The sequence below is a fragment of the Phoca vitulina genome, unplaced genomic scaffold (assembly GCF_004348235.1).
Source record: "Phoca vitulina isolate PV1807 unplaced genomic scaffold, GSC_HSeal_1.0 scaffold1, whole genome shotgun sequence".
Lineage (NCBI taxonomy): Eukaryota > Metazoa > Chordata > Mammalia > Carnivora > Phocidae > Phoca > Phoca vitulina.
Window position 1 is genome coordinate 108446361 of NW_022589704.1, and position 17931 is coordinate 108464291.

The 17931-nt window shown below is 41.9% G+C and overlaps 2 protein-coding genes across 4 annotated transcripts in view; one reads left to right on the top strand and one right to left on the bottom strand.

Moving 5' to 3' along the window:
* WDR33 (WD repeat domain 33) overlaps positions 1-13413 on the bottom strand; it is a 110517-nt gene extending 97104 nt beyond the window's left edge. For 2 of the 3 annotated variants that reach the window (XM_032412706.1, XM_032412709.1), the window contains exon 1: positions 12636-12796. The gene's annotated coding sequence lies outside the window, so the exon portion shown is untranslated. Of the gene's footprint in view, positions 1-12635 lie in introns of all 3 variants that reach the window. The other variant, XM_032412703.1, reaches the window with a different exon arrangement.
* Positions 13414-17114: 3701 nt separating this feature from the next.
* Positions 17115-17621, top strand: LOC116633459 (nucleotide triphosphate diphosphatase NUDT15-like). Its single transcript, XM_032406111.1, has one exon. It carries the CDS (start codon positions 17115-17117, stop codon positions 17619-17621), a length of 507 nt encoding a protein of 168 aa, XP_032262002.1.
* Positions 17622-17931: the final 310 nt, after the last annotated feature.

Sequence of the window (17931 nt, forward strand, 5' to 3'; positions counted from 1 at the left end):
AACATCACTCAAAAAAGCAAAATCCAGGGCACCTGGGTGACTCAGTTGGTTAAGCGACTGCCTTCGGCTCAGGTCATGATCCTGGAGTCCCGGGATCAAGTCCCACATCGGGCTCCCTGCTCAGCAGGGAGTCTGCTTCTCCCTCTGACCCTCTTCCCTCTCGTGCTCTCTCTTTCAAATAAATAAATAAAATCTTAAAAAAAAAAAAAAGCAAAATCCAGGGGCACCTGGCTGGCTCAGTCAGTGGAGAAGCAACTCTTGATCTCTTAGGTTGTTAGTTCAAGCCCAAAGTTGGGTATAGAGATTACTTAAAATAAAATCCTTAAAAAAAAAAAAAAAGCAGGGGTGCCTGGGTGGCTCACTCAGTTGTGTGTCTGACTTCGTCTCAGGTCATGATCTCAGGGTCCTGGGATGGAGCCCCTCATTGGGCTCCCCACACCACAAGGAGTCTGCTTGTCCCTCTCCCCATGCCCCACCCCCACTTGTGCACTCACTCTCTCTAAAAAATAAAATCTTAAAAACAAAAGCAAAAACCATAATACAAGTGTTGATGTGAGTAAAACAACCATATTCATACAGTAATAGTGCACACACTTTGACCAAGCAATTCCACTTCCATGAATTTATCCCTACACATATGTGAACACATGTGCATAAGGTTATTCAATGAAGCACCTTTTGCAATAGACAAAATCTGGAAACCACACATCTATTAAGTAGAGGACTAGTTAAAGTAAACCATGAAATATACATACAATGCGTATTATGCAACTATTATTTAGGATCTCCAAGATACATTGTCAAGTCAAAAAAAGCAAAGTACAAAACAATGTGTAAAATATTACTGTGTATGCGGGGGCGCCTGGGTGGCTCAGTTGGTTAAGCGACTGCCTTCGGCTCAGGTCATGATCCTGGAGTCCCTGGATCGAGTCCCGCATCGGGCTCCCTGCTCGGCAGGGAGTCTGCTTCTCCCTCTGACCCTCCCCACTCTCATGCTCTCTCTCTCTCATTCTCTCTCTCGGATAAATAAATAAAATCTTTAAAAAAAAAAAAAAAAATATTACTGTGTATGTGAAAAGTAACAAAAATAGGAACATATGCACATCTACCGTATATAAACTTGCTACATATACCTCAAAATTACTTTGGAAGATTTTGTAACAAACTGTTAACAGGGATAGCTACTAGATAGATAAAAGGAGAAGACAACTGCAGGAAGAAGACAGATCACTGTACATCTTCTTGTACCTTTTACTTTAACACATGCATATAGTATGTAAATGAACAGTGAATGCATAAAAACAAAATAACTTATAAAAGTAATGCTACCTAACTATAGTGTTAGGAACATGGTCAGACACGAAACTGGAAATGTCTACTCTGGGGCACAAAACTGATGTAAAAAATATAACTGGAAATGAGCACAGTGGGTAGAAAATGTGGGTAAAAAATACTCTTTATTAATATCAACTATAATTTGAGTACATGAAACATGAAGGAGGCACTGAGCAACACATTTGGGATGTGTGGGTGGGTTGGTGGGTGGGTGTGTTTATAAAATCTACCAAGAAATAGTCTGCTAAATGCAGATTTAAAAGCTAAAAATCACTGCATTACTAAAACAAAAGTACACCAAAGTCCTTACTGGTAAGCAATTCTGTAATCTCTTAATTCCTGATGGAAGATCTTCCTATTTTAGGCTCTTCTAGGTATGTAACTGTTGTAACTTTAGCTCTCTCCCAAAGACAATGAACCAAAAAGCCCTTACAAGTTATACCACGAAATGCTCTGGGTTTTTTTGTAAAGGTGGAAAAAAGAACACTAAACTGGTATTCAGATGCCCTGGATTCTATCACCATGTGACTACAAACATATTTAATCTCTTCAATCCTGTTTATATTCAAATTAAAAGGTCTAGATGTGATGACCTCCAGTAATAAAATAATCCTATAATTTCAAGATTACACAGGGAGCAGGTAAGAATTTTCCAAAGTTTCTTTTAGCTCATTTTTAACCTAGTTTAACAACTAAACTGAAGGTTAAAAACAAACACCTAAATTGAAGGTAAAAGCACTTAACAGAACACACAAAATTATTCCCAAAGCAACCATCCTAAAGAGATGGTCCTGTATATTTCAAGTTTGTCAATAGCAAGATGAAATGACAAGCTTAAGGCTTTGAGTGCCTCTTGATTGGGGAACAGTAGTTCTCAGTTTCTAGTTCTATTACCCATATTGCCCTAAAGCCTAACAAGTTCCTCAGTATTTAGCATATGCAGTGTCTTCAATTACCCTATGACACACACCGTCGTAATTTGGTATTTCCCTCCAAACCAGTCTGGATGTCAAAAATACAGTGGTTATTAAGGATACAATAAACTGAGACTTAATCAAATATTAAAAATGAAGTTAAAAAAATTTCACCAATAAAATATATGTCCTTCATTATTTGACATGAACCTCTCCTTTATGAAATAAAGGTTCAGGGTACCTGGGTGGCTCAGTCAGTTAAGCGTCTGCCTTTGGCTCAGGTCATGATCCCAGGGTCCTGGGATCGAGTCCTCCACATTGGGCTCCTGTTCAGTGGGGAGCCTGTTTCTCCTTCTGCCCATCCCCCCTGCCCATGATCTCTCTCTCTCAAATAAATAAATAAAATCTTTAAAAAATAAATAAAAGGGGTGCCTGGGTGGCTCAGTCATTAAGCGTCTGCCTTTGGCTCGGGTCATGATCCCAGGGTCCTGGGATCGAGCCCTGCATCAGGCTCCCTGCTCCACGGGAAGCCTGCTTCTCCATCTCCCACTCCCTCTGCTTGTGTTCCCTCTCTCACTGTGTCTCTCTCTGTCAAATAAATAAATAAAATCTTTAAAAAAAATTAAAAAAAAATAAATAAATAATAAAAAATAAATAAATAATAAAAAATAAATAAAATAGGGGTGCCTGGGTGGCTCAGTCGTTAAGCATCTGCCTTCGGCTCAGGTCATGATCCCAGCGTCCTGGGATCGAGCCCCGCATCAGGGTCCCTGCTCCGTGGGAAGCCTGCTTCTCTCTCTCCCACTCCCCCTGCTTGTGTTCCCTCTCTCACTGTGTCTCTCTGTGTCAAATAAATAAAATCTTAAATAAATAAATAAATAAAATTGAAGGTTCAATAGTTATGTAAAACTACTTTTATTAGAACCAAAACTAAAGCTTATAGATTTTTCTGTTTTTTTTTTTATAAGATTTATTTTAGAGAGAGAGCGCACTAGCAAGAGAGAGCAGGAGTGGACAGGAGAGGGAGAAGCAGGCTCCCTGCTGAGCCAGGAGCCCAATGTGGGGCTCAATCCCAGGACCTTGGGATCATGACCTGAGCCTACGGCAAATGCTTAACCGACTGAGCCACCCAGGTGCCCCGAAAGCTTATAGATTTCTAACCACAAAAGTAAAACTCTCTATAACTTTCTAACCAAAAAGTCAAAGTCATATTCATATTTACAACCATGGACAACAATCCACATTCTTGGTTGGGTAAATCGAAAGCTTGACCAATTGCTAATTGCATTAAATACAGCAAATATATATATTCATGACTATGGGTTAGACAAAGCCTTCTTTAGATATGACACCAAAGGGTGCCTGGCTGGCTCCAGTCGGCGGAGCGTGCAACTCTTGATCTCCAGGTTGTGAGTTCAAGCCCCACGTTCGGTGTAGATTACTTAAAAATAAAATCTTAAAAAAAAAAAAAAAAAAAAAGGACACCAAAAGCACAACCAACAGAAGAAAAAATAGATAAAGTGGACATCATCAAAATTACTTTTGTGAGTGGGCTCCATGGCTTAGCTGGTTAAAGCTCCTGTCTTGTAAAATTACTTTTGTGCTTCAATAACACCATCAAGAAAGTGAAAGACGGGAGGCCTGGGTGGCTCAGTTGTTAAGCATCTGCCTTCGGCTCAGGTCATGATCCCAGGGTCCTGGGATTGAGCCCCGCATCAGGCTCTCTGCTCTGAGGAAAGCCTGCTTCTTCCTTTCCCACTCCCCCTGCTTGTGTTCCCTCTCTCGCTCTGTCTCTGTCAAATGAATAAATAAAATCTTAAAAAAAAAAAAATCTGCCTACCCCTGGTCTAGATGTTGTTTCTCAAAGTGGGTACGAATGCAAAGATTTTTAAAAAAAAAAGAAAGAAAGTGAAAAGACAATTCACGGAATGAGAGAAAATTTCTGCAAATCATAAATCTGATAAGGGATTTGTAGCATTTAGAATATACAGAGAACTCTTACAACTCAATAATAAAAAAGACAACCCGGGGCGCCTGGGTGGCTCAGTTGTTAAGCATCTGCCTTCGGCTCAGGTCATGATCTCAGGGTCCTGGGATTGAGCCCCGCATTGGGCTCCCTGCTCCGTGGGAAGCCTGCTTCTCCCTCTCCCACTCCCCCTGCTTGTGTTCCCTCTCTCACTGTCTCTGTCAAATAAATAAAATCTTTAAAAAAATAAAAAAATAAAGATTTTATTTATTTGAGAGAGAGAGAGTGAGAGCTTGCCTGCACCAGCACAAGCAGAGAAGAGCAGAGGGAGAGGGAGAAGCAGACACCCCGCGGAGTAGGGAGCCCAATGCGGGGCTCAATCCCAGGACCCCAGGAACATGACCTGAGCTGAAGGCAGACGCTTAACCAACTGAGCCACCCAGACGCCCCTCAGCTCAGGTTATTATATCAGGGTCCTAGGATTGATCCCCACATGGGCTCCCTGCTCAGCAGGGAGTCTGCTGCTTCTCCCTCCGCCCCTCCCCCTGCTCATGCGCTCGCACTCTCTCTCAAGTAAAATCTTTAAAAAGAAAAACACAGAATGAGGTATCACCTCACACCTATTTGAATGACTACTATGAAAGAAACAGGAAATAAGTGTTGGTGAGAATGTGGAGAAATTGGAACCCTTTTATACTATTAGTAGGATTGTAAAATGGTATTATCACTATGGAAAACAGGATGGAGGCTCCTCAAAAAATTAAAAACAGACTACCATATGATCCAGCAATCCAACTTCTTAGTATATATCCAAAAGAACTGAAAACAGGATCTTGAACAGATTGGACACCCATGCTCACAGCAGCACTATTCACAATAGCCATGGATGCCCCATGGATGAATGGATACACATAATGTGGTATATACATACAATGGATTATTGTTCAGCTGTCAAAGGAAGGAAATCCTGTCACATGCTACAACATGGATGAACCTTGCGGACGTTATGGTAAGTGCAATAAGCCTGCCACTAAAAGAAATAATGCATGATTGCAATCATATGAGGTATGTTTATATGTATATATGTTTATGTTTATAGAAACAAAGTAGAACAGTGACTGCGAGGAGCTGGAGTGGGCAGAAATGCGGAGTTGTTCCATAAGTACAGAGTTTCAGTTTTGCAAGATAAAAAAATTCTCAATCTGTGGCACAAGTGAATGTACTTAACACTACTGAACTGTACACTTAAAAAATGGTTAAGATGATAAATTTTTTTTTTAAAGATTTTATTTATTTATTTGACAGAGACACAGTGAAAGAGGGAACACAAGCAGGGGGAGTGGGAGAGGGAGAAGCAGGCTTCCCGCGGAGCAGGGAGCCCGATGCAGGGCTCGATCCCAGGACCCTGGGATCATGACCTGAGCCGAAGGCAGACGCTTAACGACTGAGCCACCCAGGCGCCCAAAGATGATAAATTTTTTTACAATTAAGAAAACGGTCACAAGTTTTTACAAAGGAAAAATAAGAATACACACATACATACAATGGGTGAGTGAGAATGGGGGTGGAAGGCCTACAGACTGAATATTCTTTCAATACAGTCTTATATTTTAAACCATGTAAATATCTGATATATAAAAAATTAAATCAAGCCTGGGTGGCTTAGTCAGTTAAGCATCTGCCTTCGCCTCAGGTCATGATCCCGGAGTCCTGGGATCAAGCCCCACGTCCCCACCTCAGGATTCCTGCTCAGCGGGGAGTCTGCGTCTCCCTCTCCCTCTGCCCCTCCCCTTGCTCCTTCTCTCACTCACTCTCTCTCTCAAATAAATAAAATCTTTCAAAAAATACATATAAATTAAAAATTAAATCAAGAAGAATAAAGACACCCCAATAATGAATGCAAAGTCAAACTAATCAAAACTAATCAAACTGGGGGCGCCTGGTGGCTTAGTGATTTAAGCATCTGACTTCAGCTGAGGTCATGATCTCAGGATCCTGGGATTGAGCCCTACATAGGGCTCTGCACTCAGCGGAGAGTGTGCTTGTCCCTCTCCCTCTGCCCCCCCCACCCCCGCTCATGTGCTCTCCCTCTCAAAAAAATAAAATATTAAAAAAAAAAAGAAAAAAACTAGGGGCGCCTGAGTGGCTCAGTCAGTTAAGTGTCTGCCTTTAGCTCGGGTCATGATCCCGGGGTCCTGGGATAGAGCCCCACATCAGACTCCCTGCTCAGCGGAGAGCCTGCTTCTCCCTCTCCTGCTCCCCCTGCTTCTTCTCTGTCAAATGAATAAATAAAATCTCTAAAAAAAAAGAAAAACTAATCAAACCAACCAAGTAGGAAAAAAAAGTGTTATATGGCGCCTGGGTGCCTCAGCTGGTTAAGATCCCAGAATCCCGCATCGGGCTCCCTGCTCAGAAGGGAGTCTGCTCCTCCCTTTTCCTCTACCCCTCCCCCTGCTCCTGCTCTCTCTCTCTCTCTCTCTCTCTCTCGCTCACTCTCTCAAATAAATAAATAAATAAATAATCTTTTTAAAAAAGTGTTATTTCAAGTAACTCTGAACACGGTTCTCTAACTGTTCATCTTCAGTGGGATACATTCTAAGGAAAATAGGATTGAAATCACCCATACGCAGTAGGATTGTTAGTAATACTGGCACTGTAAATTTGACTCTTTTTTTGTTGGAAATCCCAATAATAATGTTAACTGTGATTTGAATTTAAAATACCAAGATGGAAAAAAATACCAATATTGGCGGGGGAGGGGGTGAAGCGTCCAACTCTTGGTTTCAGCTCAGATTGTGATCTCATCAGAGTCATGGGATCAAGCCCCATATTGGGCTCCATGCAAAGCATGGAGTCTGCTTAAGTTTCTCTCTCTCCCTCTCCTCCTCCCCACCTCGCACAGGCTCTTTCTCTCTCAATAAATCAATCGTTCAATAAATCTTTTTTAAAAATAAGTTAAATTAAATTAAAATAAAATACCAATATAAACTGATGATTTTTGAAAACACATTTCCTAGCTTTGTCCACTAATGACTCTAAATTAAAATCTGTTGAGTATGTAATAATATACATATCCCCCCCATAATATCCCCCAAAATAAAAGAAAACAAAACAAAAGCCTCTACTCTTAAAAAATGTCAGTTATGGGGACGCCTGGGTGGCTTAGTCGGTTTAAGTATCTGCATTCGGCTCAGGTCATGATCCCATGGTCCTGGGATTGAGCCCCGCCTCAGGCTTCCTGCTCAGCAGGGAGGGGAGCCTGCTTCACCCTCTCCCCCGGCTTGTGCTCTCTCTCGCGCTCTCTCTCTCTCCAAATAAATAAAATCATCTTAAAAAAATAATAAAAACTAAAATTAAAAAATTAAAAGTGAATGCCAGAGACTTAATGCTAATTGCGTTAGGCATAATAATGGTACTGTGTTTTTAATATTGCCTTAGGTACAGTCCAGTTTGAAATAAAAATGTGTAGTGTGGAAGAATGACATTATTTTAAAGAGATGCATCCTGAGGTATTTAGGGGACAAACAGCATTTAATTTCAATTGATTGTTGAACAGGGAGGTAGAGGGCTAAAGCAAATGGTTAAATGTTAGTAACAGGTAAATCTAAATGGAAGGTAACAGTTCTTTTTTTTTTTTTAAGATTTTATTTATTTTTTGACAGAGAGAGACATAGTGAGAGAGGAAACACAAGCAGGGGAGTGGGAGAGGGAGAAGCAGGCTTCCCGCAGAGCAGGAGCCCGATGCAGGGCTCGATCCCAGGACCCTGGGATCATGACCTGAGCCAAAGGCAGACGCTTAATGACTGAGCCACCCAGGCGCCCCAATAGGTGTTCATTCTTTCAACTCTTCTGGATGTTTGCAATTTCTCATAACATATAAAGATGGGGGAAAAGTTACCAGAATATTCCACATACAAAAAAGGGGAAATTGTTCCTTAAAAGTATCTTACTAAGTGCGACAGTGAATACAGCAGGTGCCTATAACAAACTCGGCCTCAGCACAGTCTTGCACTTATCATCCAAGGACCTATTCAAAATGGGTAAGGCATAGTGCCAAGTACTACAGGACACAAAGTAACAAAAGGCAGTCACACAGACCCTAGGCTAACTGGAGAGAGGAGTTATAAATAAAATCACTAAAGACCTCATTAATGGGATGAGATTTAACTGGATTTTGAGGAATGGATAGGACATGAATGGTCTGAGAGGAGGGAGGCAGGCAAAGAGGTCTTAAGTAAAGGTAAGGAGCAGAAATAAACCAGATCTATGTGAAAACGGATCCCAGTAGTCATGAGGAAAGTATTTTGGTTTTTTTAAGGATTTTTATTTATTTATTTGACAGAGAGAGAGACAGAGAGCATAAACAGGGTGAGCAGGAGAGGGAGAAGCAGGCTTCCCGCCGAGCAGGTAGCCTGACGGGAGCAGGTAGCCAGACGCGGGGCTTGATCCCAGGACCTTGGGATCATGACTGGGATCATGACCCAAGCCGAAGGCAGACACTTAAACTACTGAGCCACCCAGGTGCCCCGAGGAAAGTTTTTGTAGAAAACTCACTCTATCATTTCTCAATTTTTATAATGCCTAGTCTTTATGAATACAAAAATATAAGGCAATAAAGTATCTGCCTTCAAAGAGTTCACAAAGGAGAGAAGATACACAATCAAAATATATTAAGTAGACATATGCACAAAATGCTTTACTAACACAGAGAGGGGCGCCTGGGTGGCTTGGTCGGTTAAGCATCTGGCTTCAGCTCAGGTCATGATCCCAGCATCCTGGGATCAAGCCCCACATCGGGCTCTCAGCTCAGCAAGGAGCCTGTTTCTCTTTCCCTCTGCCTGCCACTCTGCCTACTTGTGCTCTCTCTCTCTGTCAAATAAAGAAAATCTTTAAAAATAAATAAAATAAAATAAAAATCTATTAATAACACAGAGAAAGGAACAGTTTAACAGAAGAATGAGACTGTAAATCTTTAACAAAGATATTTGAGTTAAACTTTAAAAACTGAAAAGGGGGAGAGGAGGCAAAATAGGCAAAGGGGGTCAAAGGTACAAACTTCCAGTTATTAAAAAATAAGTAAGTCATGGGGACGTAATATACAACATTGTGACTATAGTTAATAATACTTTATTGCATATATGAAAGTTGCTAAGAGTAGATCTTAAAAGTTATCATAAGAAAAAAAAATTGTGACTGTGGTGACAGATGTTAACTACACTTACTGAAGTGACCATTTTACAATATATACAAATACTAAATCATTATGTTGTATACCTCCAACTAATATCATGTTACACGTCAATTATACCTCAAAAAAAAAAAAACCCTGAAAATGACAGCCAATTAAATTCAAGTCACAGAAAGAAAAATGCCAAAATTTACTAAATGCTTACTACGTATCACTTTCTTTCACCTCTGAAATAACTACTACAATAATTAACATTTTTATATGTAAGAAAACTGACGTTCAGAGTTTAATTAACTGACCCAATATAAAAATGCTGGCTAGGGGCGCCTGGGTGGCTCAGTTAAGCGGCTGCCTTCGGCTCAGGTCATAATCCCAGGGTCCTGGGACCGAGCCCCATGTCGGGCTCCCTGCTCAGCGAGGAGCCTGCTTCTCCCTCTCCCTCTGCTGCTCCCCCTGCTTGTGCTCACATGGGCTCTTTCTCTCTGTCAAAAAAAAAAAAAAAAAAAAAAGCTGTCTAGTGGTGAGCCTGTCATTCAAACCTAGGTCTGTCTGCTGCTGAAAGCCATGCCCTTTCCAATACTAACCAGCTCTGAGAATTTATAAGCACTCAAATTATGAATATAAAGTACAATACAAACATTATGAAGTCAGTCCTCCACCAGAAAATACTACATAAAATGTTCAAGGACCAGAAAGGAGGAGAGTAATGTGGGTAAGATTTTCCAACATACTTAAGAGCTTCTGTGCCTAGGACTAATATAAGTCCTTTGCAATGGGGACAGAAATGACATCAACCACAGAGTGAGTTCAAGGAGAAAAGTTTTTAACCTACGTCAATGTAAAAGACAAAGATCAAATATCTTTCAGCATTAAAACTATGGTCTGGCAACTTATCACACAACACATTACAGCAACAGAGAAACTTTCACCATTCCACTATATATATATATCTCCAGATATAACACCTCTTACAAGCAAAAGTTTCAACACAAATGAAATCTTGGAATAATTTGGACAGAAAAGTAGGAAAATCTGGAATCTTAAAACAACAAATCTGCAATGCTTAAACAAGTGTTAAGTTTGACATTTAAGTAAATATACTTTGATGATGAAGATTTCTAATCTGCAGACTACAAATACCACTTTTATCTAAAAACAGTCATAAAGGTCCTAATTTTTTGCTAAGCACTCTCAAAAGGATTCCATATGTATGCCTGTGAGTGAAAGACTTTCACTAGTATTTCTGTCAATGTATTTGCTGTAGTTTTAAAGCTTTAATATGGGGGTGCCTGGGTGGCTCAGTCAGTTAAGCATCTGCCTTCTGCTCTCAGCTCAGCTGGGAGTCTGCTTCTCCCTCTCCCTCTCCCTCCCACCCACGACCTCATGCTCTCTCTCTCAAATAAATAAAATCTTCAGAATGAAAGAAAACAAGCTTTACTATGACCTTACTTCCTTATTCAGAAATATGAAACAGTCTGAACTTGGGCAATAAATAACATGTTTTTCCCAAAGTAATGTGAAAAATATGGACTTACTACTTAGCAGAGAGAAGTATATAAGCACCTTAAGTGGCTAGTAAAAGTGTAACTAAAGCCATAGATCAAGATACAACTGTGATGGCAAAATCTGACCTTTTAGTATTTTTCACCAACCAAAGAACGCAAGTTAAGTCATCAACATCATAGATAAGAATTTGTAACTAAATCATTGTGATACAAGGCCAACTTTCTACCAATACTCTTAACACGAGAATAGAAAGATAAAATTTTTCTGTAAATTTCAATAAAATAGGCTAAATATGTAACTTCAAGCCTCTGCACAAACTCAGATCTTTACAGTATTTTATCTTCTAGGCAGGAAGACCAATTAAAAAGTGCAAAAGTATCTTATGGTGATTAAAAATGGGTGTCAAATGCAATTAAGATTAGGAAAAGAAAAATGCCACCATGGGAACAAGTAACATGCTTTCTTTTAACTAACAGTCTCTAAAAGTTTTGTTTGAATTAAATAGATCTACCACTGCTTCACGTTCACAGGCAAAAAATACTGCGTGCACTAGATCTCCAGAGTGTACTTAAAAGTCAACTCAGCGCTCCCAAGAGGTATTCCTTTAACACTGGCTTTTTTGTTCATACTCGAATGTCTTCCAAAGTTCCTGAACAGTGAACTTAATGTCATCTGTGCAGAAATTACTTCAAAATATTGACAGGCTTTCGGGGCGCCTGGGTGGCTCAGTCGTTAGGCGTCTGCCTTCGGCTCGGGTCATGATCCCGGGGTCCTGGGATCGAGCCCCGCATCGGGCTCCCTGCTCAGCGGGAAGCCTGCTTCTCCCTCTCCCACTCCCCCTGCTTGTGCTCCCTCTCTCGCTGTGTCTCTCTGTCAAATAAATAAATGAAAAATCTTAAAAAAAAAAAAAAAATATTGACAGGCTTTCTACAAGTAACTTTTCTGATCTGATTTAAACAGATCCAATTACGGAATTCCCTATCGACCCACCTTCCTCTTTCAACGGAAGGGCCACTAACCACAAGGGTTACAACAACCTAGTATCAGTATTTATTTTCTTTTCTAAAAAATAAAGTTTTCTAAGATCCTAAAATATCTGGTTGTCAGAAAGCAACTTAAAACCGGAGCTGTGGAGGGAGTTATTGAAGGGACACTGGCAGGTAGCATGATCTAAAGCAAACAAAATAGGAATGTAACTTTTCCAAAGGAGGAGGGTTTTTGCTTGTCAAACTGTGGATTTATCCCTGTTACAAACACCAATTTCAAGACACGATAATATCGAGGCGAAGCCTGCCGCTGTTTTACAGGTTTCGCATTAACTTCCCGAGACCCCTTGAACCAACCACTCAAAGCCACATTCCATTCAACTCTCGGCTCAACCCCTTCCACTCCCGCCCCAAATCTCAGTTTAATGCGTTTCCCTTCTCTAAACTTCACGTCTTATTCGTGGCCTACCCTACCTACGTCTTCTTGTCGCCACCGGTTCCCAGTCAGGAGGGAGTTCTACCATGCCCTCCTTCCCCAGTCTGCCTCAAGCCTTTAGCTCCCTCCCCTAAAGCTCGAACTAGCCTCAAAGTGCCCTCCCGACAACGATCCTCACTGCTCTCCCAACCTGTCCTCAGGCGCCCCTCCAGGCCCCCAAAGCACGCAACGGCCGAGCTTGAAAATGGCGGAAAGTGCCGCCGCCTGCTGCAGGCGAGGGGTCCCGTGCCGCCGCTGCACTCACCCTCCAGCGCTGAGCAGAGCTCCTAAGGAATGGTGAGCGAAGGGTTCGTCTTCACTGTCGGGAATGTCTCTCCCGCCCGGCCTCTTCCTTCCACCCCTCTCAATCCCTCTCCTCCAAAGGAGCAGCCGCCATCTTCCCCTACGAGCCACCGAGCGCACGCCCTGGCGTCATCACGCACCGTCGAGCGTTTCTACGTCACGCGCGCCTGGGGCGCCTAGCTCCGTCGGCCTCAAAGTGCGCAGGTGCCTAGGTGAGGGGCGGGACCCGACCAGATCCTCACGCGGCTTCAGTGAGTGCTTGCTTTGTTCCCGCTGAGAGGAAGTCGGCGCTGCCTCCGGAGGAGGGTTGAGGCCCGTGCGATTTGCCGTACTTTCTTCATACTGTGAGCTAAACTTAATGCTCTCAAAAACACCCCGTTTTTCCAAAATTTGAATAAGAAATTTGTTCGGGGGCGGTGTGGCAGTTACAGTGTGTGGCCAAGCCCACCCACAGTGAAACTGGGGGCAAGGCACTTGGCCTTACCAAGTCTATGCATGGGTGAAATTGGGGCTCCTGCCTGACCGTGTTTTGAGCATTTAAATGAAAGTATCTAGCTTAGTCAAGCACGAAGTTGGAGTTTACATTACCCGATGCAAATCGTTCCTGTAGGTTATCTCTCTTCCTCACAGTCAGACCAAGTTGTAAAAACAGCCCTATGGTACAACCACTTTGGAAAACTGAACAGTGTCTGTTAGAGCTAAGTTTATAGTCACCCTGCGACCCAGCAGTTCCACTCCAATTGGAATGAGTGCATACATCTACCTGTGGCTTGTACAAGAGTGTTCATAGCAGCTTTGATCGGAGTAATCAACCACTGGTAACACAAATATCCATCGGTAGTTGTGCCCCTAAATGAATTGTATTGTGGTTCTACAGTGAACTACTGCCCAGCCAGGGGAAATAATTACTGATAAACACAACAACTTGAAAGCATATCACAGGCACTGTTAAGTCGGCTCAAAAGAGACACTGAATGATTCCTTTTTTTTTTTTTTTAATTTTTTAAAGATTTTATTTATTTGTCAGAGAGCACAAGCAGGGGGAGCGGCAGGCTGAGCAGACAGAGGGAGAAGCAGGCTCCCCGCTGAGCACGGAGCCCACGGACTCAATCCCAGAACCCAACCGAAGGCAGACGCTTAAGCGACTGAGCCATCCAGGCATCCCTGAATGATTCCATTTATATGAGCTTCAGAATACAACTTCCAAACAAGTTGTCTTCTAACTTTTGGGAAATAATATGGCAATATGAATCAAGAATTTTAAAATATTGGGTCTCCTGGCAGGCTCAGTTGGTAGAGCATGCAACTCTTGATCTCTGGGTCATGAGTTTGAGCCCCAGGTTGGGCAGAGAGATGACTTAAAAAATAAAGTTTCAAAATGAAAGACTATTATAGGCAAATGGGAGTGAGAATAAGGAAGTTATACTAGACAAAAAGGTAGATTGTTATGGCAAAGTCACCTTGCTTTAGAGGATGGCAGGGGTCTATCAGGCAAATTACCTAACTAGTGCTGATTAGGTGATTTACTGATTGACTGGCTTAAGATCCCATTTCTGGGAGAGCCCAAACTATAGTTATGTTAAGTCTTGTTTCGGTGATGTGGGGCTAAACATAAGTGGCTCCATTTTATGGTGGTCTTGTTTTTAACACTAGGATATGTGGGGGTATATATACCTCTAAACGAATATGTAGAGGTGGGAGTGGGAGGAGCAGGGATGGGTGGTATGGAGGAACTCAACTCAATCAACAGACCACTATTTAAGTATTAAACAGTGCTGCCCTCCATTCCCTCTAACTTCCAGGCACAGAATAAACCAGTTCTCAAAGGGTTCCTTACAGTGTAAGAGACAGACAATTCCAGTTTCATGTGGTTAAGTGTAGGATATGATGGCAGGAACTCTGAAGGAAAGTGGGATTCTCACAGGCTGAAGTGGGAGAATGGAGTCAGGAAAGTGACCCTAAGGAGTCCACCCTTAAGTAGGGTTCTAAAGGTAGAAAAGAAAAGTGACAAGCAAGTGGTCCATTCCTAGATACTACAGCAACAAGTGGTAGGGAAGGCATTCAAGCATATTAAAGTGTCCTGATCCTTGAATATTCTCAAGATGTGCTACATTAGAGGATCAAAGTAATAATAAGTAAAAGCTATTCATACCTCTAATCTTGCAAGTCCTGCTGGGAAAATTGTTTTTTTAAATTGACTAGGAGATAGACTACAAGTATGCAAACAGTTATATTCTGTATTCTATAGAATTCTATACAAGTGACCTTCTGTCTCCAAAAAAAGTTAAGGAATCTCTATTCAAGGCACTTGGCTAGCTCTGTCGGTAGAACACACAACTCTTGATCTAGGGGTTGTGAGTTGGAGCTCCACATTAGGAATAGAGCTTAGTTTAAAAAGGGGGGGGGGGGCGGGTGGCTCAGTCGGTTAAGTGGCTGCATTCAGCTCCGGTCATGATCCCAGCGTCCTGGGATCAATTCATCTGCATCAGGCTCCCTGCTCAGTGGGGAGCCTGCTTCTCACTCTACCCCTCTCCCTGCTCATGTTCTCTCTCTCTCTCAAATAAATAAATAATATATTTTTTAATTATTTACTTTTTATTTATTTATTTTAATTTTATTTATTTATTTGACAGAAAGAGAGAGAGCACAAGTAGGGGGAGCAGCAGGCAGAGAGAGAAGCAGGCTTCTCGTTGAGCAGGGAGCCCGATGAGGAGCCTGATACTAGGACCCTGGGATTATGACCTGAGTGGAAGGCAGATGCTTAACCACTTAACCGACTGAGCCATCCAGGCACCCCCCCTTTTTTTTTTTAAGTTTCATTCATTTATTTATTTGACAGAGAGAGTACAAGCAGGGGGAACGGCAGACAAGAGGGAGAGGGAGAAGTGACTCCCCGCTGAGCAGGGAGCCCAAGACATGGCTCCATCCCAGGACCCTGGGATCATGACCTGAGTGGAAGGCAGACACTTAACCGACTGACCCATCCAGGCGCCCCAATAAATAAAATCTTAAAAAAAAAAAAAAAGGAGGCATAAAGCTGTTATAGACTAACTATTATGGATTAGAAACTTAGGGGAAAAAAATCAACTGAGCAAAATTAAAGATCTAATTGGCTTTGTTACGTGATTCATAAATCCTGCAGCATCCCATCCAGCAAAAAGAAAGAATCTCCAAGGAGCTACACAAAAAGAAGAGTTTTATAAACAGAAATGGGGTGGGACAATTAACAAAAGAAAAGTAAGGATTGTTTCAGGTAAGGTCACCTTCCCTGAGGGGGGAGGGCAATCTTATTAGGTGGAATACCTCAACTTCCTTTGGAGAATGGAGAGGGCCCATGTGACAGTGTTGGGGAGGAAAAATTTCCTATACCATTTAAGATTCTTCTAAGCTAGTCTAAGAATAAATTTGACATGAGACAGATTAACAGGAGAAAAAAGCCAAGTTAATTACATGTGCAGGGAAGCCCAATAACAAAATTCAGACCCAAAGAAATGACCAGGGCAGGCAGTTTTTATAGTTTTTGGACAAAGAGACAATAAATCTATGAGGAATTAACAGGACAAAGAAAATTCATGTTCATGAGCTTCAATTAGCAAGGAATTTTAAACAATTAATGTTGGGGTAGTAAATTAGTAAAAAGTAATAGCATTATTTATATAGCCTTCTCAGGTCTAAATGCCATATCTCTGGAAATAAGGATGTATATTTACCTCCTGGTATAGAGAGGATGCCTTTCACATGGGAGATTTATTTCCTGTTTCCTGGAGACAGAGGGGCATCAGAGTTCTTTTTGCATTGGCTGTTTAAGTAACTTTTATTTAAAATAATCAGTATACCAGGGCACCTGGGTGGCTCAGTGCATTAAGCATCTGACTCTTGATCTCAGCTCAGGTCTTGATCTGAGGGTAGTGAGTTCACGCCCCACCTTGGACTCCACTCTGGGCATGAAGCCTACTTAAAAAATAAGTAGGGGCATCTGGATGGCCCAGTCAGTTAAGCATCCGACTCTTGATTTTGGCTCAGGTCACGATCTCAGGGTCATGATATGGAGCCCCACATCGGGCTCCGCGCTCAGCTGGGAGTCTGCTTGTCCCTCTCCCTCTGCTCCTCCCCACCCCAATGCATACATAAATAAAATCTAAAAATAAGTAAATAGGGGGCCTGGGTGGCTCAATAGGTTAAGTGTCCAACTCTTCATTTGGGCTCAGGTCATGATCTCAGGGTTGTGAGATTGAGCCATGCACTGTGCTCTGCACTCAGCACAGAGTCTACTTGGGATTCTCTCTCTCCTTCTCCCTCTGCCCCTTCCCCTGCTCGCTCACTCAAATAAATAAATAAATAAATAAATAAATAAATAAATAAATAAAATATTAAAAATAAATAAACAGTATGCCAAAGTAGCGCATTTTGGCTGGCCTCTGCCAGGTCCTCCTGAGCTATGATGGCCTCCATGGAGCCTCCCAGGTGGCATCCTGGAATCACGGTAGGAGTAATGGTGACTAGCAGCCGGCATCCTCGTTGTGTCCTCCTGGGCAAGAGGAAAGGGTCAGTTGGAGCCAGCAGTTTTCAACTTCCTGGGGGCCATTTGGTGTTCAGTGAAATGTGGGAAGAATGTGCCCAAAGGGAAACCTGGGAAGAAGCAGCTCTTCACCTGAAAAATATTCACTTTGCCTTAGTTGTGAATTCCTCTGTTGAGAAAGAAAATTACCATTATGTGACCATACTAATGAAAGGAGAGGTGAATGTGACTCATGACCCGGAACCAAAGAATGCAGAGCCTGAAAAAAATGAAAGTTGGGAGTGGATTCCCTGGGAAGAATTTCCTCCTCTGGACCAGCTTTTCTGGGCTCTGCCTTGTTTAAAGGAACAAGGCTACAATCCATTTAAAGAAGATTTGGATCATCTGGTAGGATACAAAGGACATCATCTCTGGGGAACAAGAAGATAACCTGATTTATTTTAAAAAGACAAAATAAGGTCTTGTTAGAGAATAAAAAATATCTACATTTCAGAACAACTCCATTTTATCTAAAAAGTTCCATATGATTGTCAATTTATTTGATCTCTCTTAATATACCAACCATCCTTTCAGCCAGTACTTGTGAAAAACTTGTCATTATGTCATGAATTGCATTTCAGACTCAGTGTGACAAATGGTGATATTGTGGCCAAAAAAAAAAGAAAGCACATTTTGGGTTGGCTTAACTTTGGCCCCCCAACAGATTACCTCACTGGTACTGACCAAAAAATCCCTGACT

Coding starts and splice junctions, on each gene's coding strand:
- LOC116633459 (XM_032406111.1), top strand. CDS start 17,115: ATGGCCTCCATGGAGCCTCCCAGGTGGCATCCTGGAATCACGGTAGGA.